At 26.9% G+C, this 14,485-nt stretch overlaps 1 protein-coding gene across 4 annotated transcripts in view; it reads left to right on the forward strand.

The window, feature by feature from the left end:
- The window catches only part of LOC127282519 (neurogenic locus protein delta), a 247,978-nt gene that overhangs the window by 61,577 nt on the left and 171,916 nt on the right, over positions 1–14,485 (forward strand). For 3 of the 4 annotated variants that reach the window (XM_051306793.1, XM_051306797.1, XM_051306794.1), the window contains exon 3: positions 9,344–9,434. In XM_051306793.1, coding sequence (XP_051162750.1) covers positions 9,352–9,434 — 83 coding nt within the window. In that variant the 5' untranslated portion in view covers positions 9,344–9,351. Of the gene's footprint in view, positions 1–9,343; positions 9,435–14,485 lie in introns of those variants that run through there. The other variant, XM_051306795.1, reaches the window with a different exon arrangement.

Here is a 14,485-nt window from a genome sequence, read left to right on the forward strand (position 1 = left end):
GAAAAGTTATATGGACCGGCGAATACACAAACTTCCCGTGAGTGCATATCAATATGGTTTAGGAAGTGGCGCCGAAATATTCGTGGCCACCGCACAAAATAGATAACTAGGAATTTTTGTTTGCCACAAGTAAAATTTCATTGGATGCAAATAAAAGTTTTTTACAACAAAAAACTTTATTTGTAAAAAATAAATATTTATTTAGATTGAGATAAATTTTTTTTTCTCTACGTGTATTAAGTAGAATAATACATAATAATCACCCTATATATATTATAATATCATTTTTGTATATAATATGTATATTTATAATTTCAAAGAATTTTAAATTTGTTTAAGTGATTTGTAAATAAATAATTTTTATACCTGCATCTCGAGCTGTATGTTTACATTGGAAGTTCAAAGGGTGCTCTGTATCCGAAGGTCATAAACATTGTTGATCAAAAATCCCAAATATAATATTCAATCAGTTGCAATTCGTGAATTGACCTGTTTTGACGCGTCCGGTCAATGTGAGCACAGAAAATTAAAAGGCATTAAAATAAGCTGCAACACTTATTATTTTAATCCAATTTTGCTTATTTTAATCCATTTTGGTATTAAAATAAGTAAAATTGAATTAAAATAATAAGCGTTGCTTTTTTATCGTTATATTTATTTTTATTATTTTATTTTTTGGCATTTTAGTAAAATTTTTGTTTCGGGAGTGTTGGAAATTCTTAAAATCGTGATCGCTTAAATCTTTTTAATAAAGTATTTTTTCTTAATTAATGTAAACGTGGTTTTGACAGTGTTCGCAATGTTTTCCGGTATATCTCAAAAATTCTCATCGGTTATACAAACGAAGGTTAGACTTATATTTTTTATAAACAATAATTACATATTATTAATTATATTTAAAATTCTAATACTATAAAATAATTATTATACTATATTATTTGTAAATACCTATAAAAATAATATATACATCCAGAGGAATATTTTATTTGCATTTATTTGAAACAAATAAAATTTATTGAAATCAATAAAAAATATATATGTTTCAAATATAGCACAAATAAAATTTTTATCAACAAATTGAAAATAATATTCAGACTATAGTGGATTTTGAGGAATATAGTCATTAGAGTGTTTGTAAAAAAGTCGACTTTCGAATTTTATTTGGACCCAGTTCGGTTCCAATATATAAAAAAAAATTTCTACCAAATCTGGGACCAATTGATTATAATATTAACCCGTGCCAGTAATCAATCGAAATTTCCCATTAAAAATACATGGGAAAAATGAACCTTTTTAAAAAAAAATCACAACTTTTTTAATTATTAAGCTAAAAAATTTTGAGGTCACAAATTCTTTCATTTTTACCTACACTTTAATTTGGTATATTATTTAAAAAAATTAAATATTCAAAAATCTCAAAATGTCCGGATGATTAAATTTAGCGTCTTACAAAAGGATTGCAATAATGTAATCAATCGTTTATCACATATATATTCAAATTAATTTAACAAATCTTTATACTTGGGGGTTTTTGAGTTTCTATTCAAGAATCGGATTTCAAAATTTAATTTTTCAAAATTTTGGATTCAATATGGCCAACGAGAAATTTTGCCATTCTACAATTTTTATGGGGACACATGAATATATATATATTCTAAAAATCATTAGTTAGAATTTTCATTTTATCGAATTTCATTTGTCATAATTATTTTTGAGCCGAATGTTTATTTATTCGAATTATTTTGCGCAAAAAAAATAATAATAATAGGCTTTTTAAAGAATTTTTATTGGGTAGAATTTCATTGCATATAGAATTTTCCTTCAGATGAATTTTCATTTGTTGGAATTATTATTTGATATAATTTCCATAAAACCGATTTTTCTGCAGAATTTTTACTTAACCGAAAAATCACAATTTCTAATTGATAGAATTTTCATTTGTCCGAAAATGCAAATGACCGAACAAACAACCGACAGAAAGAATTCGGCGCGATTTTTAAAATCAAACTATTAAAATTTTATGAATAATTTTTAATTGGTTGTTTTTAAAAATCGCGTCGAAATCTTTCTGTCGATTGTTTGTTCGGTCACTTGCAATTATGGACAAATGAAAATTCTATCAATTAGAAATTCTGTTAAATGATTTTTCGGTTAAGGCCATGTGGGCAAAGGACGTTTTTTTTGTGGATTTCAACTTTCTCTGAAATAAATAATGATTTCGGTTTAAAATATTCAAGACTTGATAAAGTAGGGTGCAAAGCATCATAGGGCTGTTCTTCACTTAAAGTAAAAATAATAAAAATAAAGCAATAAATAGTAAAATAATGTATAAAATATCATAGTTGATTCAGCGATCACTAGCTCGAATTGGCGCTGTTTACTTGAGCACTGACACACTTAAGCAACGTCTGTGTATGCGCCGCCATCTTTGTTGTCATTTTCGTTTAAAATTTAACTTTTTAGACTTAGTTTTTAAAAGAATTTAACGGAAAATTAAGTTTTTTCAGGAGAACAGCGCGGTGCATTGTACCCAAATCTATATCAACCCTCAAAATTTTAGCTTAAAATCTGTTTTCATTTTAGAGAAAAGTTGGAATATTGCAAAACACATTTTCCTATATACTAGGTCACGTGGGTTTCTTCCACATGCCGTTAAGTAAAAATTCTGTAGTATGAAAATATCGATTATATGGAAATTATATCAAATAATAATTCGAATAAATGAAAATTCAGCTGAAAGAAAATTCTATCACGGAGAGAAATTTATGCTACTGGGTAACATAATGATGTTAAGGGCAACCATATTTAGTGCTAAATATATACAGACAGCGATATATATTGTAGTATTTACAATCAGATTATTATAGAAATTTGATTGTACAATTTACAATCTTTGATTTTAAAAATTTTATACGATCAGAGATAGCTATCAGTACTATCAAAGATATACACTATTAATATAATGATTTTAACAAAACTAAAATGTAAATTGTGAGATTTAAATTTTTTAATTAATACGCTTTTTTAGGAAATGGCAAATCATTTAAATAATATTAAAATTAATAAAAAATTAAAAAGTTAAAAAAAAATTAAAATTAATTAAAAAGAGTATGTCTATTTTTTCACTCCGTTTATAAAAAGGACTTGCTTAAACATAAATATATTTATCAAACGGTATATTTTTTTCACAGAGTCAATTGAATTTGTATTATTTTACTAATTTTTAAGTTTAAAAAAAGTAAGAAAAAATATGATAAAGTTTTTTTTCCAAAAAAAAATTTCAATAAACACATGTACATTTATACAAACGAAAAAAAAACTTACTTGATTTTTGTAATCTTGAAATTTTTTAAAAAATTTTAAGCGAGGTCCTGGTTTTGGTACAATGAGTGATATTGTATCATTGTCCAGTAAGTAAAACGATTCTTCATCAATTTCACCGTCTAAACAACGCAAAATTGTTTTGAAGTTATAAACACGTTCACACTTCAGTCTTCGCTAATTCAATCAAAATAATAAACCTACCTCCAAAAGATGGAATCAAAGATTCCATATTCCACGACATTAATAAATTTTTAACAAACTCGTCCATTTTTTTATTCACAACTTTTTTCACTATATATAAACACGTGCGTGAAAACACAAGGACTGCAATTGAATAGGCGAAGTATACACCACAATCAGCGCATGCGCTCACATTTAATTTTTACAATATTTGATAGTAGTGACTACAATCCAAAAGCTAACATATTTTACGTCTTTGGGTAACATCTTGGATAGTAAAATGTTGATAGTAGATTCTCGTCAGTAACACAATGATGGTACCTTGTACAATCTTTCTTTTTACTATCAAATTCATACTATCCATTTCTCTCAGTGATGCAATGAAATTCTACACAATAAAAATTCATTAAAATTCCTATTGTGTTACATGAAAAATCGAGCAAATAAAAATTCTAACAAATAAAAATTCGGCTCAAAAATAATTACGGACAAATGAAATTCGATAAAATAAAAATTCTAACTAATGATTTTTAGAACATATTCATGCGTCTTGAAAAATTGTGGAAAAGCAAAATTTCTCGTCTGCCATATATTGAATCTAAAATTTTGAAAAATTAAATTTAACAGTAATCGGATTATTCATCCAATATGTATCATCTATGAATTAAATCGAGTTCAAAAAAATGTAAAATTTGTTTTAATACATCAAAAACAGTGATTTAAAAAAATTTCTGTTATAAAATCATTTTTAACGACGTTCAATTCTCTTGATATATATATATATATATATATATATATATATATATATATATATATATATAATAAATATATAGGAAATGTTTTATGTATGAGAAAAAAGAGAGAGATTTTTCTTTCGCTTTTTTATACTGAACTTCCACCTTATTTAACATTGAAAACGAATCGTTGAATGTGATAAATTTTTAATATGATATAAAGAGGAAAAGTATAAGTTTATAAATACAATAGAAGGAAGTAAATCTCAGGCGCGTTAAGGCGTCACAGACCATTGTCAAAAATTTGTGAATTGAAAAAATGAATAAGATATGGAATTGTTGAATCTTCTTTTTAAAGAGTCGTGCGACAGAAACATCTTGATTGTGGGAGATGAAAAGAAGATTGACATAAGTGCTGCTCGATGAAGTACATTTATATATATATATATATAGATGTATTCGTGTCCATGTGTACTTAAAGAGGTATAGTGTGTGGATGGAGATTGTGAAAAATCATGAAATAGGTATATAAAAGATGAGAGGAGGAAAATTGTTAAGATCGAAGAAGTCGAAGAAAAAGATGAAGAAGACGATGATGATGAAGAAGAAAAAGTAGGGGAACCGGCGCGTGGCTATAAGGATCGAATATCGCCAGATGTTACGACGAAACAAGCAGCTGTCTCTCCTGCCCTCCACTGCTTTTCCTCTCGCCTTTTCGGGAACCCGGCAGGTACTTCAACATCATGATGAAACTATACATCTCACCTGATGGAGAATCACAATGCATCAATAAACATACGGAATTTTTTTTTCAAAAATATATTTTTCAAATTGAAAATTTTTTTTTAAAAATATTTAATTTTTTCGATAATTTAAATAACACCTGACTGCTTGAGATTTGCTTCCATTCTATCTTAAGTAAGCATTATTATTATTTCCTATACTCTCTGAAGAGTTGGTAAAATTTTTAACTGATTTGAATTAGTTACTCACTTTTTTGCTTTTGAATTCTTTAAATTTTATTGATTGGTTAGTAAACAAAAAAAATTTTTTTTTTTAACTACTTGTTAAATTTTACTTATTTCAAAGCAAAATGTGAGTCATTAATTTAAATTAGTTAAAAAAATTTACTACTCTCTAAATCTGAATTAGTAAAAATGTTTACTAACTTAAATTAGTGCATTGCTTTTGTATGATATGCAAGAAAAGTTACTAAGTATGCTTGTCTTTGGATGTTGACAAAAAAAATTTCAAAATCCCACCCCTCACTTTTAAAATTGTTCGAAATTAATTTTTTTTTTTTTTTTTTTTGTTAGCGTGAAAAACTATTTTACTCTGAAATATTACAAACATATAAATATACAAAAGCAATACGTACCAAAGAGATAATTGACAACTCTGAAATATAGAAACAAAAGCAATACGCACCAAAAACGTTAACCAAAATTTATTATCATCTAAAACATTTTTTGGAAAAAAATTTGTGTTAAGTTAAAATTTTTTCTGTTTAAACAAAAAATAATTATTTTAAATTAAACTATTTTTTAACATTTTTGACTTTTTCCTTCCAGTTTAGACAAAGATTACAATTTTTATCTAATATTTATTTGAATAATTCTTACTTTTTAACAAAAATTGAATTAATAGTTTTCATTTGCATTAATTTTTATTTATTTATTTTTATTTTATTTTTATATTTGATTTATTTATTCTTTTTCCAGAGATTGTTAGAAAAAAATTTAAATTCAATAAAATTAAAATGTGTCTCGTAAAATAATTATCATAAAAAATAATATTTTTTTTTTTACAAAAAATTTTTATATATTCTTAATCTATAAAAATGTTATGTAAAAATATATAACGAATATTGAAAGTTAATTGTTTTGTATAATACACTTTTCTTTTTTTTTTCTTTGATTCTCATCAAGAAATAAAAATTATACAAGTGAATGAATATATATATTATATATTTACAATTGCGAGAAGAAAATTATTATGATTATTATAGACATGTGCAGCGCATGGTGTTCATTGTTCCTTTCGTCTTTGAATAAATTCAATATAAATACGGCACTGCCTGTGTATAATACGTATATTATACGTATGCAGTTCAGCTTCTTTAATGATTCGTATGTTGCGCACTCGATTCTTTCGTATAAGAAAAGGGAATGCCAAAAAAAAAGCTTTATTCACTTTGGATGGGAGCACTGACACATTTTTAACTAATTTACATATTTTATATATATATATATCTTTTTCTTTTCATTAAATTTGAAATAATTTTTTTAAAATTATTTTTAGTAGGGAAAAAAAAATTCCTAACACCCATCAGAAAAAAGATTCAAAAAAAAAATCAATTTCTTTGACTCTGTATCAATTTTAAAATTTCTTTGATTTAATGCATAAATTTCTTTGAATCAAAGAAATTTTCTTTTGAAACTGAAAATCTTTTTTTGTTTCAAAGAAAATTTTATATTTTGAATGATAGAAAAAAAATCAAAGAACTTGGTTTTTTTTAAATCAAAGAAATCTTTTTTCTGGGTGAATATGTTAAATAATTAATTATTAAAATTTGATCAAAGAAAAATCTTTAAATTTAGATAAATAATGTATCGCACTAAAAAAAAATTTGTTTGATTCAAGTTATTCAATAATTCCAAATTGCATCAATTAAGAATTTTTTTTTTTTTTATTCTCACAGAAGAAACATCTGAAGGAACAAAATTTAGACTTTTCGAAAATGACGTAGACAAAAAAGAATTTCAAAAATCACTCGTATAGATTTTTTTTTTTGACGTTAAATCTAAGCTTTTAAACACCAGGTGGAAAGTTTTAGTTTTAATGAAATCATTTTAAGAATGACTTGCATAAGTATATATAATATTCTTTTGAAAGTTGAATATACAAAAATTGAATTTTTTTTTCTTTTCAAAGGAACGTGCGTCTTTTCATTTTTATGCGTTAGAATTAAAAAAAAAAACAAAAAAATAAAGAACTTAATAAACTACAAAAAAAAAAATTCTTAAGCACGATAGAATTGGACATAAATTTGAATTGTTCGCCGTTATGAGCTGAATCACTAATTTCAGACAAAAGCTTTTCAAGGGAAAAATATCTAGTAAATCCGGTTGACCCTATATATACATCCAAGAATGTATATATTATATGGTTCTTTTCTTTTCTAGTGCTAATCATATGCAAATGTCTGAATTCTGTGGCAGACTATTTAATTTTTAATAGGCTATATAGTTAATTCTAAAAGAGGGTTAAATCATATATATATATATAGGGTACCAAGAATAAATTTTCGTTTTGCATTTTACTACAATGAAATGTCAAAAAGAAATTTTTTTGTATAAATCAGTTGAGGGGAATTTTTATAATTAAAATTTTGACTTAAAATTTATTTTTCAAATTTTTATATAAATGTGTAGTCAAAAACTAAAATTGAGGCTGCTTTCATCGTGTGGATAAATTTAATCTTCCGAGAGATTAAAGACAGTAGATATATTCTGCAATATGGCGGTTAAATATTTAGAAAATTGGTGATTTTTTAAGAAATTTTCTTACACTGAAAAAATTTGCTTCACATTAATGACTATTAACCATAGCAACTTAAATAGCACGCCAAAATTCCGTCATTTTGAATTTTGAAAATCTGACTTCAGATTCGTATAATCAGTATAGTCTGCCAAACATCCAAATAACAAATTTCATGAAAATATACCAATCTTTAAAAAAATTTTGAATTTTGAAAATCTAACTTCAGATTCATCATCAGCAGTCCTTAAAACTAAATAAAAAAAATTTCATAAAATTCCATGAATCTTTGAAATTTTTTAAAAATCCCCAATTTTCTTTGTAAATCATCGACCTCAAAAACCCCTAGATACCAAGTTTCATATAAATCCATCGATTTAAAAAAAAAAATTTATACCATCAAAAATTTGTCACGTTTTTTGAGGTTAGGAAGTAATCCAGACCCTCAGGAGCAAAATGGTCTTGAAATTAGTGTGAATTCAGCGGCCTTAAATACATGGGGGTAGGGACTCCGACACTTTTTTTTATTTTGTGGGGCTGTGTTATCTTCAAAATTAAAGTGGTTGGAAACTAGAACAACCACTGTAGTAACAAGAAAAGAAATTAAAAATTAAAAAAAAAAAAATAGAAGATAAATTTTGTTTCTAGGGAACTATAAAATTATTAAAATGTAAATAATAAATTCGGGTCCTTGAAATTGTTTGACAATTTACACTCGATTACGAATCTCATCAAGGTGGACCCTCGCCACCTTTTCTCTAGCGCTTCCAAGAATTTGCAGAAGCCAGGTGCATTCACATCTTATCCAAAGTTTGTTCGGCGTCCCATGTCAGCAAACTCTCCGGGTAGATATACAATATATACATATATAGGAAGCTCCCAAGCGCCTTGAGCTTTATCGAAAATTTGCAAAGTATATATGGCTCGTGCCAAAGGAAACTGAGGCGCAGCTGCTATATATATATATATATATATACAAAACTCGAATAGTCACAGTCTCGAGCCTCATTCGTCCCTTTTGCCTTCTTCTTTCCTTATTTCGCCCATATGTATAACCTATACTAGAAAATTCCCGAAGTCTAGGATTAGGACCCTTACACATACACACAAAGTATTCGACCTATCCCTATGCAGATTGCAACAAGACCGGTCAAGTAGGCACGCGACCTTAGAAAATTATTCATAGTTGAAGATCCCCTGCAAATGCAGCTGGCCAACTATATAGGATAATGATTGACATTTTCATGATGTGTCATTGACGTTATACTTTCTTTTTTTCAATTTTACTTTTATGGTTTTTTGACACACCTTTCTCGGATCTATATATTCGTTTGTTCAAAGCGCACCTTACCCTTTACACTTTGCTATTGTATTGCACCTTATAGGACTATAACCATATATATACTATTTTCGATGTATCGCGAGAGTTACAACTCTATTATGTATATATATATATATATATATATATTTGTACTTTGATGTCCACGCGAACTTTTTATAAAAGAATGAAAATATGTATACAAAAAAGACTGTATTTTTCACATGCATTGTTTGTTTATTTGCAGATGGCCTGATGAAATATTTTAAAATATATACATATATATTTACGAGGAGTGTACTTGTGAGCTTCAATGAAAACACCAGTTGGAAGAATCTGTGAGTTTTTTCTTTTATTTATTTTTCTGTATGATTTTATTATTTTCTTTAAATTTTAGTGTAATATATATTTTTTTTTGCGTCGAAATATATGTTTTTGAAAATTTTGAACATTTAAATATTCGAGTTTATCATTTTGTTGAAGAAACAATTTTTCCTCGAATTTTTCATAATACACGCAAAAAAAAAGTAGAACTTTTACCCCAAATTTGGTATAAAAATTTAACTAAAACGAATGTTATGCTAGTTAATGGCGTCACCGTCTATGTGAATTAGCATTGGAAAAAAATTACCCGCAACAAAATTTAACCAATGTTTTTCCATGAATCGGCATATTATACTTTTGAATCAATAATTTTTATGCCTTTGGTAGAAATGCTGTTCACTCAATAGCATATTTCAATCAACAATTTTGAAAAACATACACTGAGAAAAAAGGTTTGAGCTGACAACCAAATATTTCATTCAATATATATGTGCAACTAAAATTTTTTGGTTGACACAACTAAACTTTAGTTGACAACAACCAAAGTTTGTTTCAGATGACTAAATAAGAAAATGAAAAAGAATTTGGTAGTCTCAACCAAACTTTGGTTGATGTCAACTAAAGTTTAGTTGTGTCAACCAAAAAATTTTAGTTGCACATATACATATTAAATGAAATATTTGGTTGTCAGCTTAAACCTTTTTTCTCAGTGTATAATTCGACAGAGAGTTTTAGTTTTGCGTATTCAAAAAGTTAACTTAAAAATCTTGAAATACATATCGCTGTACCAAGTTTAAATTCACTCAAAAAGGTACAATTAATTTTTTAACACTAAAAGTTTTAAATTAAATCAACTTTGATTTTGGAATTTGCATTTCCATTATTCATATACGACTTTTGAGGTAAACTATAGGAAATCTTTATATTTAATTAAACAAGAATTATATTCGGTATAAAATTTAGATTCAGCGCTCGCGGTTCAGTATAAATTTTGCCTTTAAAGAAATTCAGTTAAATGTGATGATTTCCTCAGTATATATGAAAGATGGATTCAACATAAATTTTGTTCTTAAAAGATTTGTTAAAACTAAAAATTCTATTAAATGCAAGTAATTATTTTATTTTTAAAAATTCGGTTAAATAAGTATTCTTCGATATGCAAAATTTTGCTTTAAATTATTTAAAAAATAAGTTTAAAAAAAGTCGTATTTTTAAACGAAAATATGAGAACAAACATTGGGGCAAATACAAAGACGTCGCGCTAGTGTTGCGTGTTGTCCAGGAAGTAGCGCCAATGCGAGCTAGTGGCAGGTGAATGAACTTGGAAAAAGTACATTAGTTTAGTATTTATGTACTGCTTTATTTTTTGTCATTTTTACGTTCAATTAAAAAAAAAAAAAAAAAAATTAGTAGAAAAGCGATGTTTATTGTAATCCATCTTTATCATTAATAAAAAATTTTTAATACCAAATTTTATTCCCCCACATTGCCTTAAATAAAAAATTCTTGAGCATAAAAATATTGAAAACAGTATGAATTCGACTTTGAAAAATATTCGATTAAATAGAAATTCTAATACGGTCACTTAAGAATTTTTTGGAAAGAAAATTCGGTTCAATATATTATAAATTCTGCGACGCATAAATAATCGCATAAAAGCTATAATTTTTTAAAATTATGATTTAACAGAATTTTATTCTGAAGAATATTATTTTTGTAGAATAGTAATTTAAAAGAATTTTAATTTTCCAGAAAAAAGAAAATGATACATATATTTTAATTTTACAGAATATTGAGACGCATAAATATGTTTGAATTTTTATTTGCTCGAATTTTCATTTAACATAATAGGCATTTTAAAGAATTTTTATTGAATATAATTTCATTGCATATAGAATTTTCTTTCAGATGAATTTTCATTTGTTGAAATTATTATTTTGATATAATTTCCATATAACCGATTTTTCATACTATAGAATTTTTACTTAACCGAAAAATCATTTAACAGAATTTCTAATAGAAAGAATTTTCATTTGTCCGAAATTACAAATGGCCGAACAAACAATTGACAGAAAGATTTCGGCGCGATTTTTAAAATCAAGCAATTACAATTTTGTGGATAATTTTTGATTGTTGGTTGATTTTAAAAATCGCGACGAAATCATTCTGTCTATTGTTTGTTCGGCCATTTGCAAATTCGGACAAACGAAAATTCTATCAATTAAAGAAATTCTGTTAAATATAATTTTTAGGTTACTTAAAAATTAATTTCGCAGAATGGTAATTTAAAAGAATTTTATATTTATGCCGAAAGTCGATTAGAATGAATATTATAATTTAACAGAATATTCTTTTTGTTCGGAAATTAATTTTACAGAAAATGCAAATATTCGAAAGTCAATTTGACATTATTATTTTAGCTCGATTTTTAAATTTGATTGACCAATCAGAAAATATCAGGAAAAAAATTATGATTGAACAATTTTAAACTTAGTCCTAGAGTCATTCCATTATATTTCGAACAATGTCGTTGCCGACTAATTTTTAAAAATTATGATACTTTGCAGGGATGATCTTGAAGTTATAAAGATCACGAAATGAAAAGATTTTTACTAAAATTTTTATTATTTACTTTAAAATATGAATTTAAAGTGTACGAGGTGCTGAAAATTGACAGTTTTTCAGCCAGCAGAAAATATTCGAAAAAACCTATAATTTACCATAAAAGTGTGAAAATTATTATTGCAATTTATTAAGAATGACTAAATTTACTTTTATAAATTGATTTAAGCATTTAAAGATATATGAAATAATAGGAAAAACATGATTTTCAATTTCATCTTAAAAATAACCTAATTTTGCTATTTTTATCGATTAATTATGAGAAAGGGTAAATATTAAATTAAAAATAAACTTACCAAATATCAAGTCATTGCTATTAACTTTTAGATTTTCTTTGTACTTTTTAATTTTTCTCTTTATTTATATAAAAATTTTGAAAATGAAAATTGCCACTTTGCTAATTTTTGCGATTTTTGAACACTTTAAATTCATATTTTAAAGTAAATAATAAAAATTTTAGTAAAAATCTTTTCATTTCGTGATCTTTATAACTTCAAGATCATCCCTGCAAAGTATCATAATTTTTAAAAATTAGTCGGCAACGACATTGTTCGAAATATAATGGAATGACTCCGTAAAATAGTTTTGTCATAAAAAATATTGGTTCGAATAAATTTAAAAATTTAGTTAAATGAATGTTTGAATTTAAAAAAAACTGAATTTCTTGTATTCCCAGAACGAACTGCAATGCACTTGCTTTAATAATATTCTGTAATTCGAGAAATTTTCCAATTGTATACTGCAATCTCCCCTTTTTATTTTTCAAAGGAAAAAAAAAAAAATTGAGGAATTAGCCGCATTATTTATTACGATTTGAATCGTAACAAGTGCATTTTTGAAAAGCTGTTTCTTCATCAAAGAATCTTGTTAATCGAAACAGATCCCCATTCTGATAAATCTCGGACCCTCTGAAGTTGATGTGTATAGGGCGTTTTATTCGATACGCACATTTCTGTATAAATAGGTTACACAGTCCATTGGGAAATATTAAATAGAACGTTATTACACTCGAGACGATGGTGATAATCGTTGTTGTTGGAATAAAATGAAGCCGAGAGAGAGCCCATTAAGATTTGTCCGAGATTTTCGAAAACGCAAGCAGGCTAAATAATAAAATGAAGAGGACGCCCGTAGGGAGCAGTCGAGGATGGAAAGGAAGTGGCGAAGGGGAAGAAGCGAATATCCTTCCTGTTTCCCCCTTCCCCCGCGCTCTCCTTCTCTTTCTCTCTCGGTAGCAGCTGCTCGGATTTGAGCACGTGCTACAACCACTGCGCGTTACGATGCTTGCGTATAGTCTCCATATTATAAATATAAATGGTAGGTGAGACACCGAATAGGTTGGTAGGTAGGTAGGTAGGTAGGTGCCTTATATACATAGTCACGTATATACTATGTAAGCACGCGTTTACAAATGCTTAAGTGGTGTGCACCCTCCTTATAGAATATTCATATACATATGCGGAATCTTGATATTCTAGATCTCTGCATTTTTTCCATAAAAATATATGTAGAGATTGCGCAGTGTTGAGACTTTTTCTTCTCTCTCTCTCTCTCTTTTTTCGACTTCTTTTGGAGGGCTATTCAATTCAGGAAAGAATGGTACAGACAACGTAACCCAAAGAGAAACCTGTACCATGTGCTTTTACATTATGCCAATAACTCTCCTCTTTATATGATGAATTGTGTTTTTCCCTATTGGTCACGGTAGGAAGATTTTCAAAATCATTGGGGACTACGACAACCATTATATATATTGGTTTCTCGCTTGAAAATAAAAATTATAGGTTTCTGGAATTCCTCGACACACCGGGTCAATATATGTATATGTATATGGGGCGACCACTTGAAACTCTGTGGCATTTTTATTTATGAGTTTGTCGCACACCTTTTGGATTTTTTCCAGAAAGTTTCTGATATATAATTTTGAGATTTTTGTTTTTCTTTTTTTTAGGGATCAATTTTGAAATTTTGTATTTTGTTTTTGAAACGCAGTCTCTAAATGCAGTTCACTATAATTTAAATTAGTGAAAATTTCTACTAATTTTTAGCCACTTTTCATGAAAACTTTAGGGAAAAAATACATATATAATTAGAGTAAAACAAACAGAGTAGTCGATCATTTTGATAGGGATGCATCAATTACTGCTGATGCCCTTATAAGTACTGCGATTTTTATAAAATTATTAAAACTTATTGAGACCATAAAATTGTTTCAAAATGACTTTAAAAATTATTATAAATGATATTTGATTTTATATCCACTAAATTTTTTAACGGATCCAAAACCATAAAAATCACTCTGTATATATGAGACTTTTCACGTTAACACGGACAGAGCTCTAGCGCTTAAAAGATTTCTACATTCGTGTACTTTAAGATGCCGTTGGACTTTTTCCAAAAAATGTTATTTTCAATGCCAATAGAGATGTCAAAATTTTTGAAA

The sequence above is a fragment of the Leptopilina boulardi genome, unplaced genomic scaffold, assembly GCF_019393585.1.
Source record: "Leptopilina boulardi isolate dan_hultmark-lab unplaced genomic scaffold, ZJU_Lbou_2.1 LbouV2_300, whole genome shotgun sequence".
Classification (NCBI taxonomy): Eukaryota; Metazoa; Arthropoda; class Insecta; order Hymenoptera; family Figitidae; genus Leptopilina; species Leptopilina boulardi.